The sequence below is a fragment of the Acinonyx jubatus genome, chromosome X, assembly GCF_027475565.1.
Source record: "Acinonyx jubatus isolate Ajub_Pintada_27869175 chromosome X, VMU_Ajub_asm_v1.0, whole genome shotgun sequence".
Classification (NCBI taxonomy): Eukaryota; Metazoa; Chordata; class Mammalia; order Carnivora; family Felidae; genus Acinonyx; species Acinonyx jubatus.
In genome coordinates this window covers 49723973-49738555 of record NC_069389.1, presented here as the reverse complement: position 1 = coordinate 49738555, position 14583 = coordinate 49723973, and the positions used below count along the sequence as shown (strand labels likewise).

At 41.1% G+C, this 14583-nt stretch overlaps 1 protein-coding gene across 3 annotated transcripts in view; it reads left to right on the top strand.

Annotated features, from left to right (window-relative positions):
- The first annotated feature begins 2372 nt into the window (after positions 1–2372).
- Positions 2373–14583, top strand: part of ARHGEF9 (Cdc42 guanine nucleotide exchange factor 9) — a 193883-nt gene continuing 181672 nt past the window's right edge. Inside the window, exon 1 of one of the 3 annotated variants that reach the window (XM_027053218.2) lies at positions 2373–2897. In XM_027053218.2, the coding sequence (XP_026909019.1) occupies positions 2868–2897 (30 nt within the window). In that variant the 5' untranslated portion in view covers positions 2373–2867. The remainder of the gene's footprint in view (positions 2898–14583) is intronic. The other 2 variants (XM_027053213.2, XM_027053217.2) reach the window with 2 other exon arrangements.

Below are 14583 nucleotides of genomic sequence, written 5' to 3'. Positions count from 1 at the left end.
CATTCATGGCTCCTGAACCATCAGGCTACCCACACCATGCTTTTAGCTTCAGTTTAGCACCAGTTTCTGGGTTCTGGTAACATTACCTTTTCCCCATTATTCATTTAGTCCTAGGAGTGGTAGCAGTTTTCTGTGGTTGCTGGATGCTGGCTTTTCTCACCATCCCGTTTGACTTTTTAGCTCTGCAAGTAAGATGTATTTCTTGTATTAAATGCTCTCTTTTTAAAAGACCAAGGGTATTTTCTATTTTCTTGACTGGACTACGATTGATATAGACAACTTCTATAATTCCAGGACTACTCATTATCACATAAATTAGTTTATAATCATTAAAAGCATATATCACAACCTTTAATTATCTTGTTTGTTACTTATTTGTTGTCTATCTTCCTTCTACTCCAAGTAGATTATAATGTCCATGAGGAACTTTGTCTTGCATTCTGATCATCTATCACAATGCTTGGTACATAGAGGTTCAATAATATTTTTAATGAATACATCCATGAAAAATACAATTTTTATTGGATATCTCCTATGTGATAGTCACCATTGTAGGAGATACCAAGGTGAGTGATTCATTGTTCCCATTAAAAAAAAACCTTATAATTCCACTTAAATGGCAAGACATAGAAAAACATATACATGACCAGTGTAATAGTTTCCTAGGGCTGTCATAACAAAGTACCAAAGACTGGGTGCCTTAAACAACAGAAATTAATTTTCTCAAAATTCTGAAAGCTAGAGGTCCAGGATCAAGGTGGTTTCTTCTAAGCCCTCTCCCATTAGCTTGTAGATGGCTTCCTTCTCCCTTTCTTTTCACATGGTCTTTCCTCTGTATCCATCTGTGTCCAAATTTCCCTTATTATAAGTACATTAGACATATTGGATTGGGGCCTACCTTAATGATCTTATTTTAACTTAATTATCTCTTTAAAGATACTATCTCCAAATAAAGTCACATTATGAAGCATTGGGGGTTCAGACTTCAACATACAAATATTTGGGGGACACAATTCAGCCAGTAACGACCAGTAAGTAAAAGATCATTTTCAACTGAGAAGGATAAATGGTAGTGCTATGGGAGTTACATAAAAGATGATAAAACCAGAGCCTGGAGTATTCCAGGGAAGCTTCCTAGAGGCAGTGTGTCTAGTACTGGATCTTGAAGAAATCTTAAAGAGTCATGACAGTCTGACTGGGCTGTTGGCAGGGGACGGGTATCCAAGAAGCTCAGTGTGAGTGAAGGCTAAGAGGTGAGAAAGTGAGGAGACCATTGTAGAATTATTAGACTATCAGCCTTGGGAGGAAGTTGAAAGGCTAACCTGGCTAAGCTCTCATTTGATTCAAGGATCCCTTGTCAAAGGACCTTCTGCTCATATCCCTCCCAGGACTGGGTGCTCATCAAAGCAGCTGCTTAGATCTTTGGCCAGCTCTGTCTGGCCAAAACAATGGTTTGGATGAAATGGGGAGAATCTGCTAGGGCATAGAGGACAATAAGGTTGTATGCGTAGCATGCCAGTGATGTCTTTGTACAAATCACCTTCAGGAAATTCTTTATGATGTCATATTTTAATTCATTTTTGCTGAAGCTGCAACCTCTGTTTTTGTAACCCCATTCTTCCCTGACTTGCCCTATGGGTCAGGAACCTTGGATTGTTCTCTTGTTTAGCTGTGCTACCTTGGACAATGTCTTTCAATCTTTGGGTTTCAGTATTTATGTATGTAATAGGGGCTAATTAACACTCCCTATCATGTTCTTCTCACGGGTAATTGTAAGGACTACATAGAATAATCATGGGTATGATGTGACCAACAATGTCAACACTCAGCAGATGTAAAGGTGCCAGCCTGGGTTGCATTGCTCAGAGTTAGGGACATCATGAAGAGGTGGGTGGCTTATCCGTTTGCCTGTTTTGCTGACGTTCTTTTGACTCATTCTCAGCAAAACAGGCAAATGGAAAATTCATCCAACAAGATACCTTTCATATACCTCAGGATGTGAAGGAGAATCCTGGAATGGTGTGTTTATATATGTGTGTGCACCTGGGTTTCCGAGCTCTTGCCTGTGCGCATGCACTTGTGCTAGCAAAAAAGAAGCTTGGAAAACTGCAGAGGGTAAAGTTGAGGCTTTGTCTTTTTTATGTGACCTTAGATATGTCCCTTCCATTTTCTAAACCTCCATTTATCTGTGAAATGAAGATACTAATGCTTGTGTTCACAGGGTTGTTCTGAGAAAACGAAAGTAATGAGGATGAAAGCCCCCAAGGAGTACACAATAGGAGAGAAGATCCGAGGGGAGTAGGCAGAGGGCGGGCTGGGGGAAGGGAGGCAAGAGAGTATTGGCACGGCTCCACCAGGGCAGGATCTTATTATTCAGGAAGATGGCTCAACACCTCTGGCAACTTTGGAGAGGACTTTTCGCTGACTCGACACAATTGGCACAACTGGGGAACCCCGCAATAAGCAGCATCTAACTACAGCACGGGGTCGGGGGCAAGAAGAGGTGGCAGCTGCCTTCTCTGGGTGGAGGTCATTTACCCCCATCCTCTCCCTGCACCCCGCCTCCCAGTTCTGAAGCCTTGGCAGGGGACAAAGGCAGTCGGTTGGGACCCTCCTCCTACGCTTTTCCCAGCAAAGCACCCCTGGAGCTGCAGGGCGGAGAGGCAGAGCTTGCCAGCTGGGATGGAACAACCTGACTAAAGGGGAGGTCCGGGGCGGAGGGGATTGGGCTGTAAGACTGTGGAGGAGGGGAGGCGGAGGGGGCGCTTGGGCTTTCACTGGATCCAGCCCTGCCAGCCCAGCCAGCCAGCCTGAGACAACCCGCGCCAGCCACCCAGGCCTCAGCGAAGCCGGACTAAGCAGGCACCATGCAGTGGATTAGGGGCGGATCAGGAATGGTGAGTGCATATAACCCTGGCTAACCCTGTCTGAACCTCAGTTCCCTAGCCCCACCCCCAGCTCTTTCACCAGCCGCCCTGCCGGGAGCCCCCTGGCTTCTGCCCACCACCCTCTCCGCCGTCCTTGAGACACTAGCTAGCTTGCTGTGGCCATTTTAGGAGCCCTTGCTCACTCGCCTGCTGAAGAAAGACCCCTCCCATCCGCTCCGTATTTTTATCCATTCCTTCCTGCCCCCGCATTGGAGTGGGATAAGATTGGGGGTCACCTGGAAGACCAATGAGGCAAGGGGGGCTGGCAGAGGGTCTCTCTGAGAACAGTGGGACTCGAGGGAGGCCGGTGATCTGGTATGGGTTTGAGAGGGAGAAGGTAGTCAAAAAGCCTGGGATTGCAAGAAGGCAGTATGGGAGAGCTTCATGGTCCTCCAAACAGGCTGCATGTACCCCTCACCCTGGCCAGTCTCAGAGCTTGAGGTCCAGGGAGTGACTTTCAGGGAAACTGCATAGGGGAGCCCTGGAGTCCTTGCTTGCATGGGCTGGGGTCATCCTATACACACCTGGGGTTTTGTACAGGACAGAAAACTGCAGAAACCTCCATCCTGGAGGATGGGAATGGGTCTGAGCCTCATTCAGTTAGGAGAGCTCTTCCTTACCCCCACCCTCATCCAAGGAGTATGTGCTTGTGTGTGTGTGTGTGTGTGTGTGTGTGTGTTGTGTGTGTGTGTGTGTGTGTGTGTGTGTATGTGTTTAGTATTATCTTCCCATAGTTCATTGTATGTTACGGTGTTCGCTTCTTCATCTGGAGACCTTGGAATGACTTCCCTTGCAGAGGGGAAGTGGTGGTTGCATTTTGATGCCTCTCTGACTCAGCCAAGGGTAGCTCAAGTCTGGTCAGGGACTCCGGGGAATAAGAGCCATGGGCAAGAGGGTCTTGGAGGGCATGTGGGTTGGTTTAGCAGGTGCTGATGGCAATCCTAGCCCACACTTCTGCACTACCAGCCACAACCCGAAGCTGAAGCAAAGTAGCCTGAAGCAGCTGGGGAAAAACTGATATTTAACAATTTTTTTGCTCCTGCTCTGGAAGGGAAGAGGCAATTTGATAGTTCTGTATTCAGAGAAGCTGTCCTCCTTTCTTCACGGTTTCCTTAGAATTTTGTTTCAGTGGTTTTTAAAGGCTTCCAGTGTATAATCCTATATATCAGGGCTTAAGAGATTCTTCTCAGACACCCCTCCTTCCCTAGAGTCCCATCAAAGCTGTTTCAAGTGTTTGTAGAATCAGAAAAGGTTAGAGCAGGAAAAGACCTTCAAGTTCTTGTCATCCATCCAGGAAAGCTGAAACCCAGAGAATGGTAGAGACTTGCCCAGGGCCACACAGCTCCATGAAGGAAAAGCTGAGTCTAGCACAGGAGTCTTCTATCTCTTTGTCATTGTCCCTCCCCACTGCTCCACAGAATCCTCTGTTCAAATGGTGCTGAAAGAGACAGAAAGGAATAAACAGTTATGATATTGAGAAAGAACTTTCTTCAGGATGAACTAATGCCATGAAATTTGCCTGAAAAAAACAAACATGCCAGCCCTGGATTTTTGGTAGCTCAGTCTGGGTGAGACCTCCCTCCTCTTCTAAATATATTTTAGTATAGGGGTGAAGATTGACAACAGATTAAATTAATTGAGAGATCTGAAGTTTTTCCAGTTGTGAAAGAAAAGAGGAAGTAACAGATACCTTGTGGAGACTATGGAATTAAAGATTGATTGATGGGGAAGTATTATAATATTTTTAGGGGACTGAAGTGGTGAATATTATATGATGAAATCATTTTTTAATCATTTGCCAGAGTTCAAGAAACTGTATTCTAGCCTAGAATCAGGAAGCCTCTAGTTTTGGCCCTGCTACTGTTTTGGTATGAATGTTTGGGGCCTCAGTTTTCTTACCTGTTAAATGGGGCTATTAATGATTCACCAAAATTCCTTCCAGGTCTGAGATTCTCAGATTCCTAGAAGTAAATGTTAGATAAAATGTGACTAATGACTTATGAAAAAAAAAATAGGGAGTATTTGTTTAACCACCATTTTATAATGTGGCCAGTCAAAAGGTCTTTATTCCATGTTCTTTCATTTGCAAAGTGTTCGGAATTTATATTAAGCCTTTTATAACAGCGAGATTTATTTTTAGAACATTTGACTATTGTTACTGTACTTCATGTAAATGAAGATTCTTGAACATAAAACATCAGTAGGGATTTTACAGAATAAAATCTGTCTCAGTAGAAAGTTAAAAAACTGTGAGTTCACTTCTGATGGTAAATTCTTTAGTATATTTATTCATAACTTCTGTTTGTAACGCAGTTTCCCAGAGTGGAGAGAACACTGGTCTCAGAGTCAAAAGTTTGAGGTTGAAGTCCTGGATTTTACAATTCTCAGCTCTGAAATACTTGCCAATTGCCAAACTTCTTTCATCCTCAGTATTCTCATCCATAAAATGGGTGTAAAATACCTTATATTGCAGGTACTATTGAGGGTGTTAATTCATTCAAAAAATATAGAGTATCTACTATGAGTTGGCATTGATCTAGGTTCTGGGGAGACAGCACTGAACAAAAACAAATTCCCAATTCTCATAAATCTTACATTCTGGGGGCTGGGTGTTCACTAAACAACTACACAAATTAATATACAGTATGCCAGGAGGTGCTAAGTGCTAAGAAGTAAAAGAAAACCTGGTAAGAGGATAAAAAGAAGTAGGGGGCATAATGATATATTAGACAGATGACTCACAGCCTCTCTGATTAAGAGACATTTGAGCAGAGATGTGAAGGAAATGGAGGAACAAGCTCTGTGCAGATATTTAAGAGAAGCGGTTTCTAAGCATAAGAAACACAGAGAGAGAGAGAGAGCTCACAGCTGGTTTGTTTAAGGAACAGTAAGGAAACCAATGTCCCAGGGACATTTAATCTGAGTGAAATTGGTAGCTCCTGGAAGGTAAGGAATATAATCTGACTTAAAATTTAACAGAATAAATTGTAGTGGGGCAAAGGAAAAAGGTGTAAGGAGGCTCTTACAATAGTCCAGGTTAGAGGTAATGGTGGCTTAGATGAGGGTGAAAGTGCTATAGTCAGCTTCATTTGTAAATAATTTGTGTCTCTCCTTCCTGAGCACCCACTTGATTCTCAGATGGCTGAGTGTGGGGCTATAATGAACGAAGAATGGGTGTATGCATGCAGGGACATTTTACATCTAAGTCAATGATCAAATGATATTCTTTGGGCTCTTGGCCTCTGATGGGGCTGATAGAGGGTTGGTTCTATGTGGATTTACCAGTGAGCCAGTTCCTTGCTTTTTTGGATTCTGGACAAGATTAATTGCATTATTACTACTTTAGAGATGTGGTATACTTAACATATGTGATATCCGGAATAAATCATTTTTAATACTCCCTAATCTATATGACAAAATTATTTTCAGTAATAATCATGTAGTAATTAGACTAATAATTGTTTTGTTGTTTTATTTTTAATTTTTAATTAGCAATGAAAAAGAGGAATAAACTTCAATTTGAAAGATATTTAGATTCAGTAACATCTCACATATAACCTAAAATGTACACTTACTGAACAAAAATAGTACACATTGCAGTTGTATTGTTTTTGCTATTTTACATTTTAAGCACAAATAAAAACTCCAATTGGTCAAGTAAAATGGCAGAATTGAAGTGACTTACATTCTTTTTCTTTGACTTTACAATCCCTGTGCCATCATTGTTTACTTTGAACCTACTATTTAAATGATGGAACATATAGTACCAGAGGGATTACAGACATGAAATGCACCCAAAGCTACTTTGAGTGATTCTAAAGCTTTGCAAATGGAATGAACTGAAGGAACACATGTAAAGTCTGTGTATGGGGGCAGGCAACTGAATCAACTTCCATGTAGAATACAGTTTTATTAAAGGATGAGTAATAAAAGGTGCCGATTTAAAACTCAGTAGTAACAACAATTTTTTAGAACTTTGACCAAAAAAGGTTTTTTTCAGGAGAAGTATTTTATTACTGACATTGCTTAAAATCGCTGGTTCATGGTGATAACAACAAAAACAGTTTGACATTTTAGTCTTTAAAAAAATCTTTATAGATATTGCACTCCTTCATTGCCTGAACTAAGGGTTGTCAACTTCTATTGCCCCACTCTTGGTTTGCCTCTACTTTGGAGAAGCATATGAAATTATGAATTAAATTCTACGCCAAATTTCATGTGACCTTTGTAAAAGTCACAACATTGGAGTTGGTGGAAATCTCTGCATATGTAGGATGGAATGGCTAATTGGTAAGTCTAATAGTTGATTTGCTTCTGCTATGAATAACAGAAATTTATTTATATTGGCTTAAAACACACAGGTTTTATTTCACATGAAAGAGGTCAGGGGAGGAGCACCTGGCTGGCTCACTGGTAGAGCATGTGACTCTTGATCTCTGGGTCATGAGTTCAAGCCCCACATTGGCCATGGAGCCTACTTAGAAAAAAAAAAAAATGAAGTCAGGAGATAAGCATACCAGGGCCAATAACGGAAGCTTCAGGAAACTTTTAGGAACTTCTCTGCTCCACCATCCCAACATTTGGCTTTCATTGTTGAGGTTACTTACTGGTCCGAGATGGGTGTGGAATTTTCAGGACATCTATTAACATCCACTTTCTACGCAACTGGAAGGTTCAAAACAAGAGGAAACAAATTTGGCTATGCTTTTTAAAGAAATATTTCTAGAAGTCCTATTTAATGTTTCTCCTCATATCTCATTGGTCAGAACTGAGTCACATGGATGCTTCCAGTTGCAATGGAAACTTGGAAAGTAGTCACGTAAACTGGGAGGCAATGTGCACAGCCAATGATCAGGGGCAAGGTTTCTGATACAAAGGGAGAAGAGGAGAATGGACTGTGAGGAGATGACCTGCAGTCATTGTCACAGTTAATTCACATGTATGTTTGCCAATGTAAAAATGCAGAATCTCAGGATTTGAATTTGGCTTTGGATAATGAGCCATAGCCTGATGGATATGGCCAATAGTAAAAATACTGCCATCAATCGGGTGAAGGATCAATCAAGACTTGACATACTCTAGTCTTTCTTGCTTCCTCCCAGTGACAGAGTCTTCTTGTGAGACCAAATGAACAGTTATATCCATCACAGAAATGGGGAATGCAAATTAAGAACCAGTGTTTAGGGAGGGATTGGAGAGGGGAGATGACAAGCACAGTCTGAGCTATGTTGAGTCTGAGATGCTTGGACAGACTCATATGGACATATCCAATAGGCAGTTGATGATCTACCTATTGAGCTCAGAGGATTGGGAGGTATTAGTGACAGTTAAGTTCTGACAGTAGATGAACTACCAAGTATTTCAAAATGCAGTTCAGCCTGATAAAATGAAGGATGAGAACAAAATTTGAGCCTTTTCTTTCTTTCTTTCTTTCTTTCTTTCTTTCTTTCTTTCTTTCTTTCTTCTTTCTTTCTTTCTTTCTTTCTTTCTTTCTTTCTTTCTTCTTTCTTTCTCTTTCTTTTTGAAGTATTCTCCCAAGCTAGAGCAGGCCCAGTCCACTCTAGGATGTGGGCAGGAGTAACCAGGAATGTGGGTCTCTCACCTTTGATCTGTCAAGAGCACTTGGGTTTTTCTTTATATGTTGTATTGTTGCCTAAGATTTTGGAAAAAGGTTTTGTTTGCCCTGTATTCCCCCCTATCTCCTACACAAAATGTTGAATACCACTCATTTTATAGATTGGGAAATTTGAGTGTCAGAGAGGGAGGGTGCTTGACTCAAGACCATACAGCTGCTCAGTAACTGGGAAAATAATCCACATATCTCAGTTCCCAGTTAAGTGTGCTTTCTGCAACCCTCATTAGCAGAGGGGCAAGGGAAGGGAAGCTCACCTATTATATGCCAGGTATACTAAATGTTATCTCAGTTAGTCCTCATATTAGCCCCTACAAAATTTAATATCCACATTTGTTAGTTAATAAGTTCATCTAAAAAATATTTGCTGAAAACCTACTATGTTACAGGCACTCTTCTAGTCATTGGGGGTACAGTGGTATGGTATAGCAGGGGAAAAACAAACAAACAAAAAAACCAGAAAAATGTCCCTGCCTCTCAGAGTTCATAGCCTGGTCCAGCTTAGAAACAGGGATAGAGAATTTAAGTATCTTGCTCAAGGTTAAATAAAGGGAAGCATCAGATTTCAAATCAAGATCTGATTAAAAAAGCCTTACTCTTTCCACAACCCACCCACCTAGCTACAACCCATTCACACACCCCCATCCCTCTATACATCCCTCATCCCCTCATTGATTTACTCACCCATGCACACATCCAATTATTGGTCCATCCATCTATTCACACATTTATCCAATGTATTTATTGATTGTTTATAAACTGCTAAGTGCTGGTGATACAGCAGAGTTCTCTAGCTTTCATCACTCTGTGTTGGTGTTAGCAACATAGTGGAATGTTTAGGAGTACAGACCCTGGAACCTGATTCCCTGCATTCAAATACTTGCTCTGGCTGCTTATTGTTTGTGTGGTCTTAGACAGCTTACTTAACTCCTCAGTCCCCTTATTTTTAAAGTTGGAAAGATGGTAGTAACTACCCATTTGATAGTGTTGTGAAGGTTAAATGAGTGAATGCATGTAAGGTACTGTGAACAATGCCTGGAGCAGAGTAAAAGTATAAAAAGGTTTATTTTTTTTATTTTTATATTCCCTTCAGAGCCAGAGCCCATCCCAGTTGGCTCAGAACCACAACTTCATTTGATTACAATCGTCAACTAATTATATTACATTCCTCAGGGTCCTTTCTAGCTAATCTGAAAAAGAAATTTATGTCAATACTTAATAACATCTCAATATGTTCCCTCCCCCATGTAATAGGGGCATGACAAAATTTATTTATCCTGAATAGGTAATATATGCACTTGGTGCAAAATTTAAAGAGCAGAGAAGGGATTGAGGTAAAAATTAAGTCTTCATAAGTCTTTCTCCTTCCCCTGGTTCTTAGTCACGTCGTCTAGAGATAACCACTGTTATAAGTTTCTTAAGTGTTTGTATATCTATATTCCATGCCTTTACAAGATTTTACTTATGTACACACACACACACACACACACACACACACACAGACACTTTCTTGTCTTCATACAGTTAGTAGCATATTCAACAGTCTGTGCTTGACTCTTTTTTTCAATTAACAATATTCTTGAAGATTATCTCATATCAGTACATGCAGATATGCCTCCTTTTTTATGGCTACACAGGATTCTATTGGGTCCTTTACTGATGGCCAATTAGTTTGTCTCCAGTCATTTGCCTGATAAACAATGCTGCAATGGATTTTAACAGGTCATTTAAGAAAATGGATGTTTATCAAGCAGCTACTCTTTCCAGGGCACTATATCAGGCTGAGGTATGGGATAGTCAAGACAAGATGTGGTTTATGCCTTCAGGAGCTTATAATTCAGTAGGGGAGCCATAAGTCAGCCTGGGTGAAATGCTATAAGAAGTACAAAGATGGTGATGTGGGAGTAGAGGGGAGTAGGAACATGGTTGAGGGGATTCAAAGGATTAGGCAGGGATTTCTAGAATAGAAAGTATTTAAGGTGTACTGTCAAGCCTTTCAAATGACAGAGTTGGCTTGATGTGAAGAATAGGCATAGTTAGTGAGGCAAGAAATGTTCCCAGCACAGGGAACAACATTAGGCAAAGAACGGAGGCATGAAAGGAATCATATATTCTGGAAATAAACTATGAGTGCTGTGGTGTGGTTGGATCCAGTAATTATTGCCAGATGAACTGGGACCACATCAAGAAAGACCTTGAATGCCAGGCTTAGAAGATTTGCCTTGTTAGGTAGGGCAATGACATGATAAGACTGAGTGGTGGAGGGTCCCTTTTGTGGCACAGATGGAGAGGGTAAGAGCATGGGAAAGGTTGCATTTGATACCTGGAGGCAACACACACACACACACACACACACACACACACACACACACACGATGTGCCAGCTTAAGCCATCAGGCAGGAGGAGTTCCCTCTTACTCAGCCTTTTTGTTTTATTTAGGTCTTCAATTGATTCAAAGGAACCCACCCACATTGGAGAAGACACTCTGCTTTACTTAATCTATGGATTCAAATGTTAATTTCATCCAGAAACACCCTCACAGAAACACCCAGAATAATGTTTGACCAAATGTTTGGGCACCCTGTGGCCCAGTCAAGTTGACACATAAAATTAACCATTACATAGCCTCATTTATCTTCTGAGTCTGCTGTGAGAATCACATGAGTTAGTAGACAGGAAAGGGCTATATTAACTCTGCTATTCTCTATCCATAAAGGGAGTAATTATTATTCTTGACAGGATATAGTGTTATACACTTGGATGGGCAGAATATGATCTCTTCTACCCTGAATTCAGACCTCAAAAGAACAGACCTAACTTTTCTCTGAGCATGAAGAGATGGAATAAGAATTTCATTCACAAGGAACAAATTCTCCCACCCAAGCCCAAGGCTTCCTGAACTCTCTGTTTGAGAAGCGACTGAGAAAGGCTCCCAAACACATTACATAATGAAAAGAGCTTCTTAGAAGCCCACCGCTTTGAAGTTTTTTCATCATGCTATTTTTGGTGTGTGTGTGTGTGTGTGTGTTAGAGCATGACTAGTTCTGCAAGTGATTAAGCTGGTCAGTAATGGAAACCAGACAGTGGTGTTGGTGGTAGGGGGAACAAATGCATTCAGCTAGGTCTGAGATGCCTTACCGTCATGAAGAAACATTATGTCAAAGGACCTTCCTGGCATACCCAGGGAAGTGACATTAAGTTGAGTCAGCTGTGTAGAAATTTGGGGAAAGATCCTAACAACTTTGGATTACAATAAAGAATAAATAAAGAAAAAAAAAGAAAAAGAAAGAGACAGTGAGGTTTTTGAGGAGTTTAGGGGAGGCAGCAGGAATAGCATGTGCATAGTTCTTGAGGTTGAAATAGTTTGTTATGTTTGAGGGATAGAAAGAAGGCCAGTGTGACTGGAGCACAGGGAGAGAAGGGCAAGTGGCATGATAGGAAGACAGAGAGTCAGGGAGGGACCAGCTCACACAAGGCCTTGAAGGCTTAGGGAGTTTGTAGGCCCAGGGAGGGTGTGCATCAACTATCCTCAAAAGCAGTATGATTCAGTGGTTAATAGCACACACTCTGGAACTAGACTGCTCAGGTTCAATTCTGACTCTGCTGCTTCCTAGTTTTGTGATCATAAGCATGTTGCCTAAACTTTCTGTGGCTCAGTTTTGCCCTTTCAAAAATGGGGATAATAATGGTACTACCCATAGTGTTATTGTGAGGATTGAGTTAATATGCTCACAGTGTACATGACAGTGCTGGACACTGGCAAGTGCTATTCATTCTAAGTACAATAGGAATCATTTGAAGCAGTGGAATGATGGGGTTGGCTTATTAATCTGAGAAGTTGACTTTAACAAGAATCTATAGAGAATGGATTGAGGAGGATGAAAGTGGAGATGGCAAGCCCAATTAAGAGGCTGCTGCAGAGATGAAGTCAGTGAGGTTGGGGAGAAGAGGGAATATTTAACATCAATTTTGGAGATGGATTCAATGCTTATTGCTGCTGGATTGATTGAAAGAGATGCAGAACAGGGCAGAAACAAGGAAGATGATCCTTATGTTTCTGGCTCTGCTACTGACTAGCTGTGTAATTGTGGGCAAGGGATTTAACCATTCTAATCTTCAGTTTCCTATGTATTAGAGTTCTCCAGAGAAACAGTAGCAACAGGGTGTGTGCGTATGTACGTCTGTAGAGAGAGATGGAGAGAGATTTTAAGGCATTTGTTTATGTGAATATAGAGGTGCAAGTCCAAAATATGCAGGGTAGGCCAGCAATCTGAGAAGAGTTGCAGTCTGAGTCCAAAGGCAGTCTGCTGGCAGAATCCCTTCTTGCTCAGGGGAGGTCAATCTTTGTTCTATTAAAACCTTCAATCTATTAGATTAGCCCCACCCACATTATGGAATATAATCTGCTTTATTCAAAATCCACTGATTTACGTGTTAATTTCATCAAAAAATACCTTCACAGAAATATTCAGATTAATGTCTGACCAAATATTTGGGCATGGTGGTCCAGTCAGTTTAACACATAAAATTAACCACCATACCTTATCTGTGAAACTTCAATAATAGTATACCTGGTTATTGGTATTATTATGAGGATGAAATTACTTAATATATGTAAAGCACTTGGTATGGTCTTTCACATAGCAAGCGTTCAATTAATGATAGCCTTTATTATTTTAATACAATAATAATTCCTCACATTTGTTTGGTGTTTTGCATTTTAAAAGCACCTTCACACACATGAATTCATGTAAATCTCACAACAGTGTTTGTACTTTAAAGTTAGGGAAACTAAATCTGGGAGAGATGAAAAATCTTCTCCACACATGTATTGCCAAATGGTGCCTGATGAGAAATAGGCCTATTCAGAATTTGGGAGGTAGCAGCAGGGAGCCTTGAATAGGTAGAATCTCCATTTAGTATGCCCCCTACCTTATTCTACTATAAACAATTCTTCACATTTTAAACAATTTTTTACTCCATAGAGCACTTTCAAATCATTTATTTCATCATTTCTTTGGTAGGTATTATTTGTTTCTCCTGTTTATAGATGTGGAAACTGAGGGTTGAAGAGTATATCATTTGCCTAAAGTTAGGGGCAGAGATAGTATTCAAACCCTAAATTATAGTATTTGTTAGTATTTATTGAGAATTATTGTGTGCCAGCATTGTTCTAATTGCTTTGCATGTATTGATTCTTTAAACCCTCATCAACAACTGTATGAATCTGTTTCACATATGAGGAAACTAGGGTAGTGGGAGTATGAGGCTTGCTCCAAGTGAAGGGCATTATACCATTCTCCTCATTTTTAAGATGAGAAAAGTGAGGCTCAGAGACATTAAATAGAGAGACAGCAGAAAGATGACAGCAGAGTAGGGTGACCCTATGCTTGCTTCATCCCACAAATATAATTAGATAACAATCAAATAATTGTAAATACCCCAGAAAATGACCAGAAGACTGGCAGAACAAACTCCACAACTAAAGGTAGAGAATAGGCCACATTGAAGAAGGCAGGAAGTGCAGAGACACAGTTTGGGAGAGAAGCAGATAATGGCTGCTGCAGTGGGAAGGGAGCTACAGTTGTAGAGAAGGGCAAGAAACAGACTAGCACACGGGGGAGGACATGGATGATGATTCCCCATAGCAATTGGCTTGGAAAGTGAGAGGGACTGAATTCATGAGTTCTTGCAACCAGCCAGGCTTAAAACCTGGAGTTCTAAAGGTTAGTGGCTCAGGGAGAGCCCAGAGGGCATTGGGGCTGTTCTAGGAGTGAAAGCAGTACAAACAGCCCTGGGACAAACAGCCTGGAAACAACAATTTGAAGAGTGCCTGGGGGCACACAGTGGGAAGGTTATTTGCTCATCTTGGAGTGTGCCCTACAGAACCAGCATTCACATACAGACCCCTCTGAGAAGAAAGGAACTGGCCTGTGCCACATCCCTCCCCTACCCCTTAGCAAGTACAAGGCCAACTGTGGAAAACAGCACAGCAGCACTGACACTGACTACCTTACTTGCTT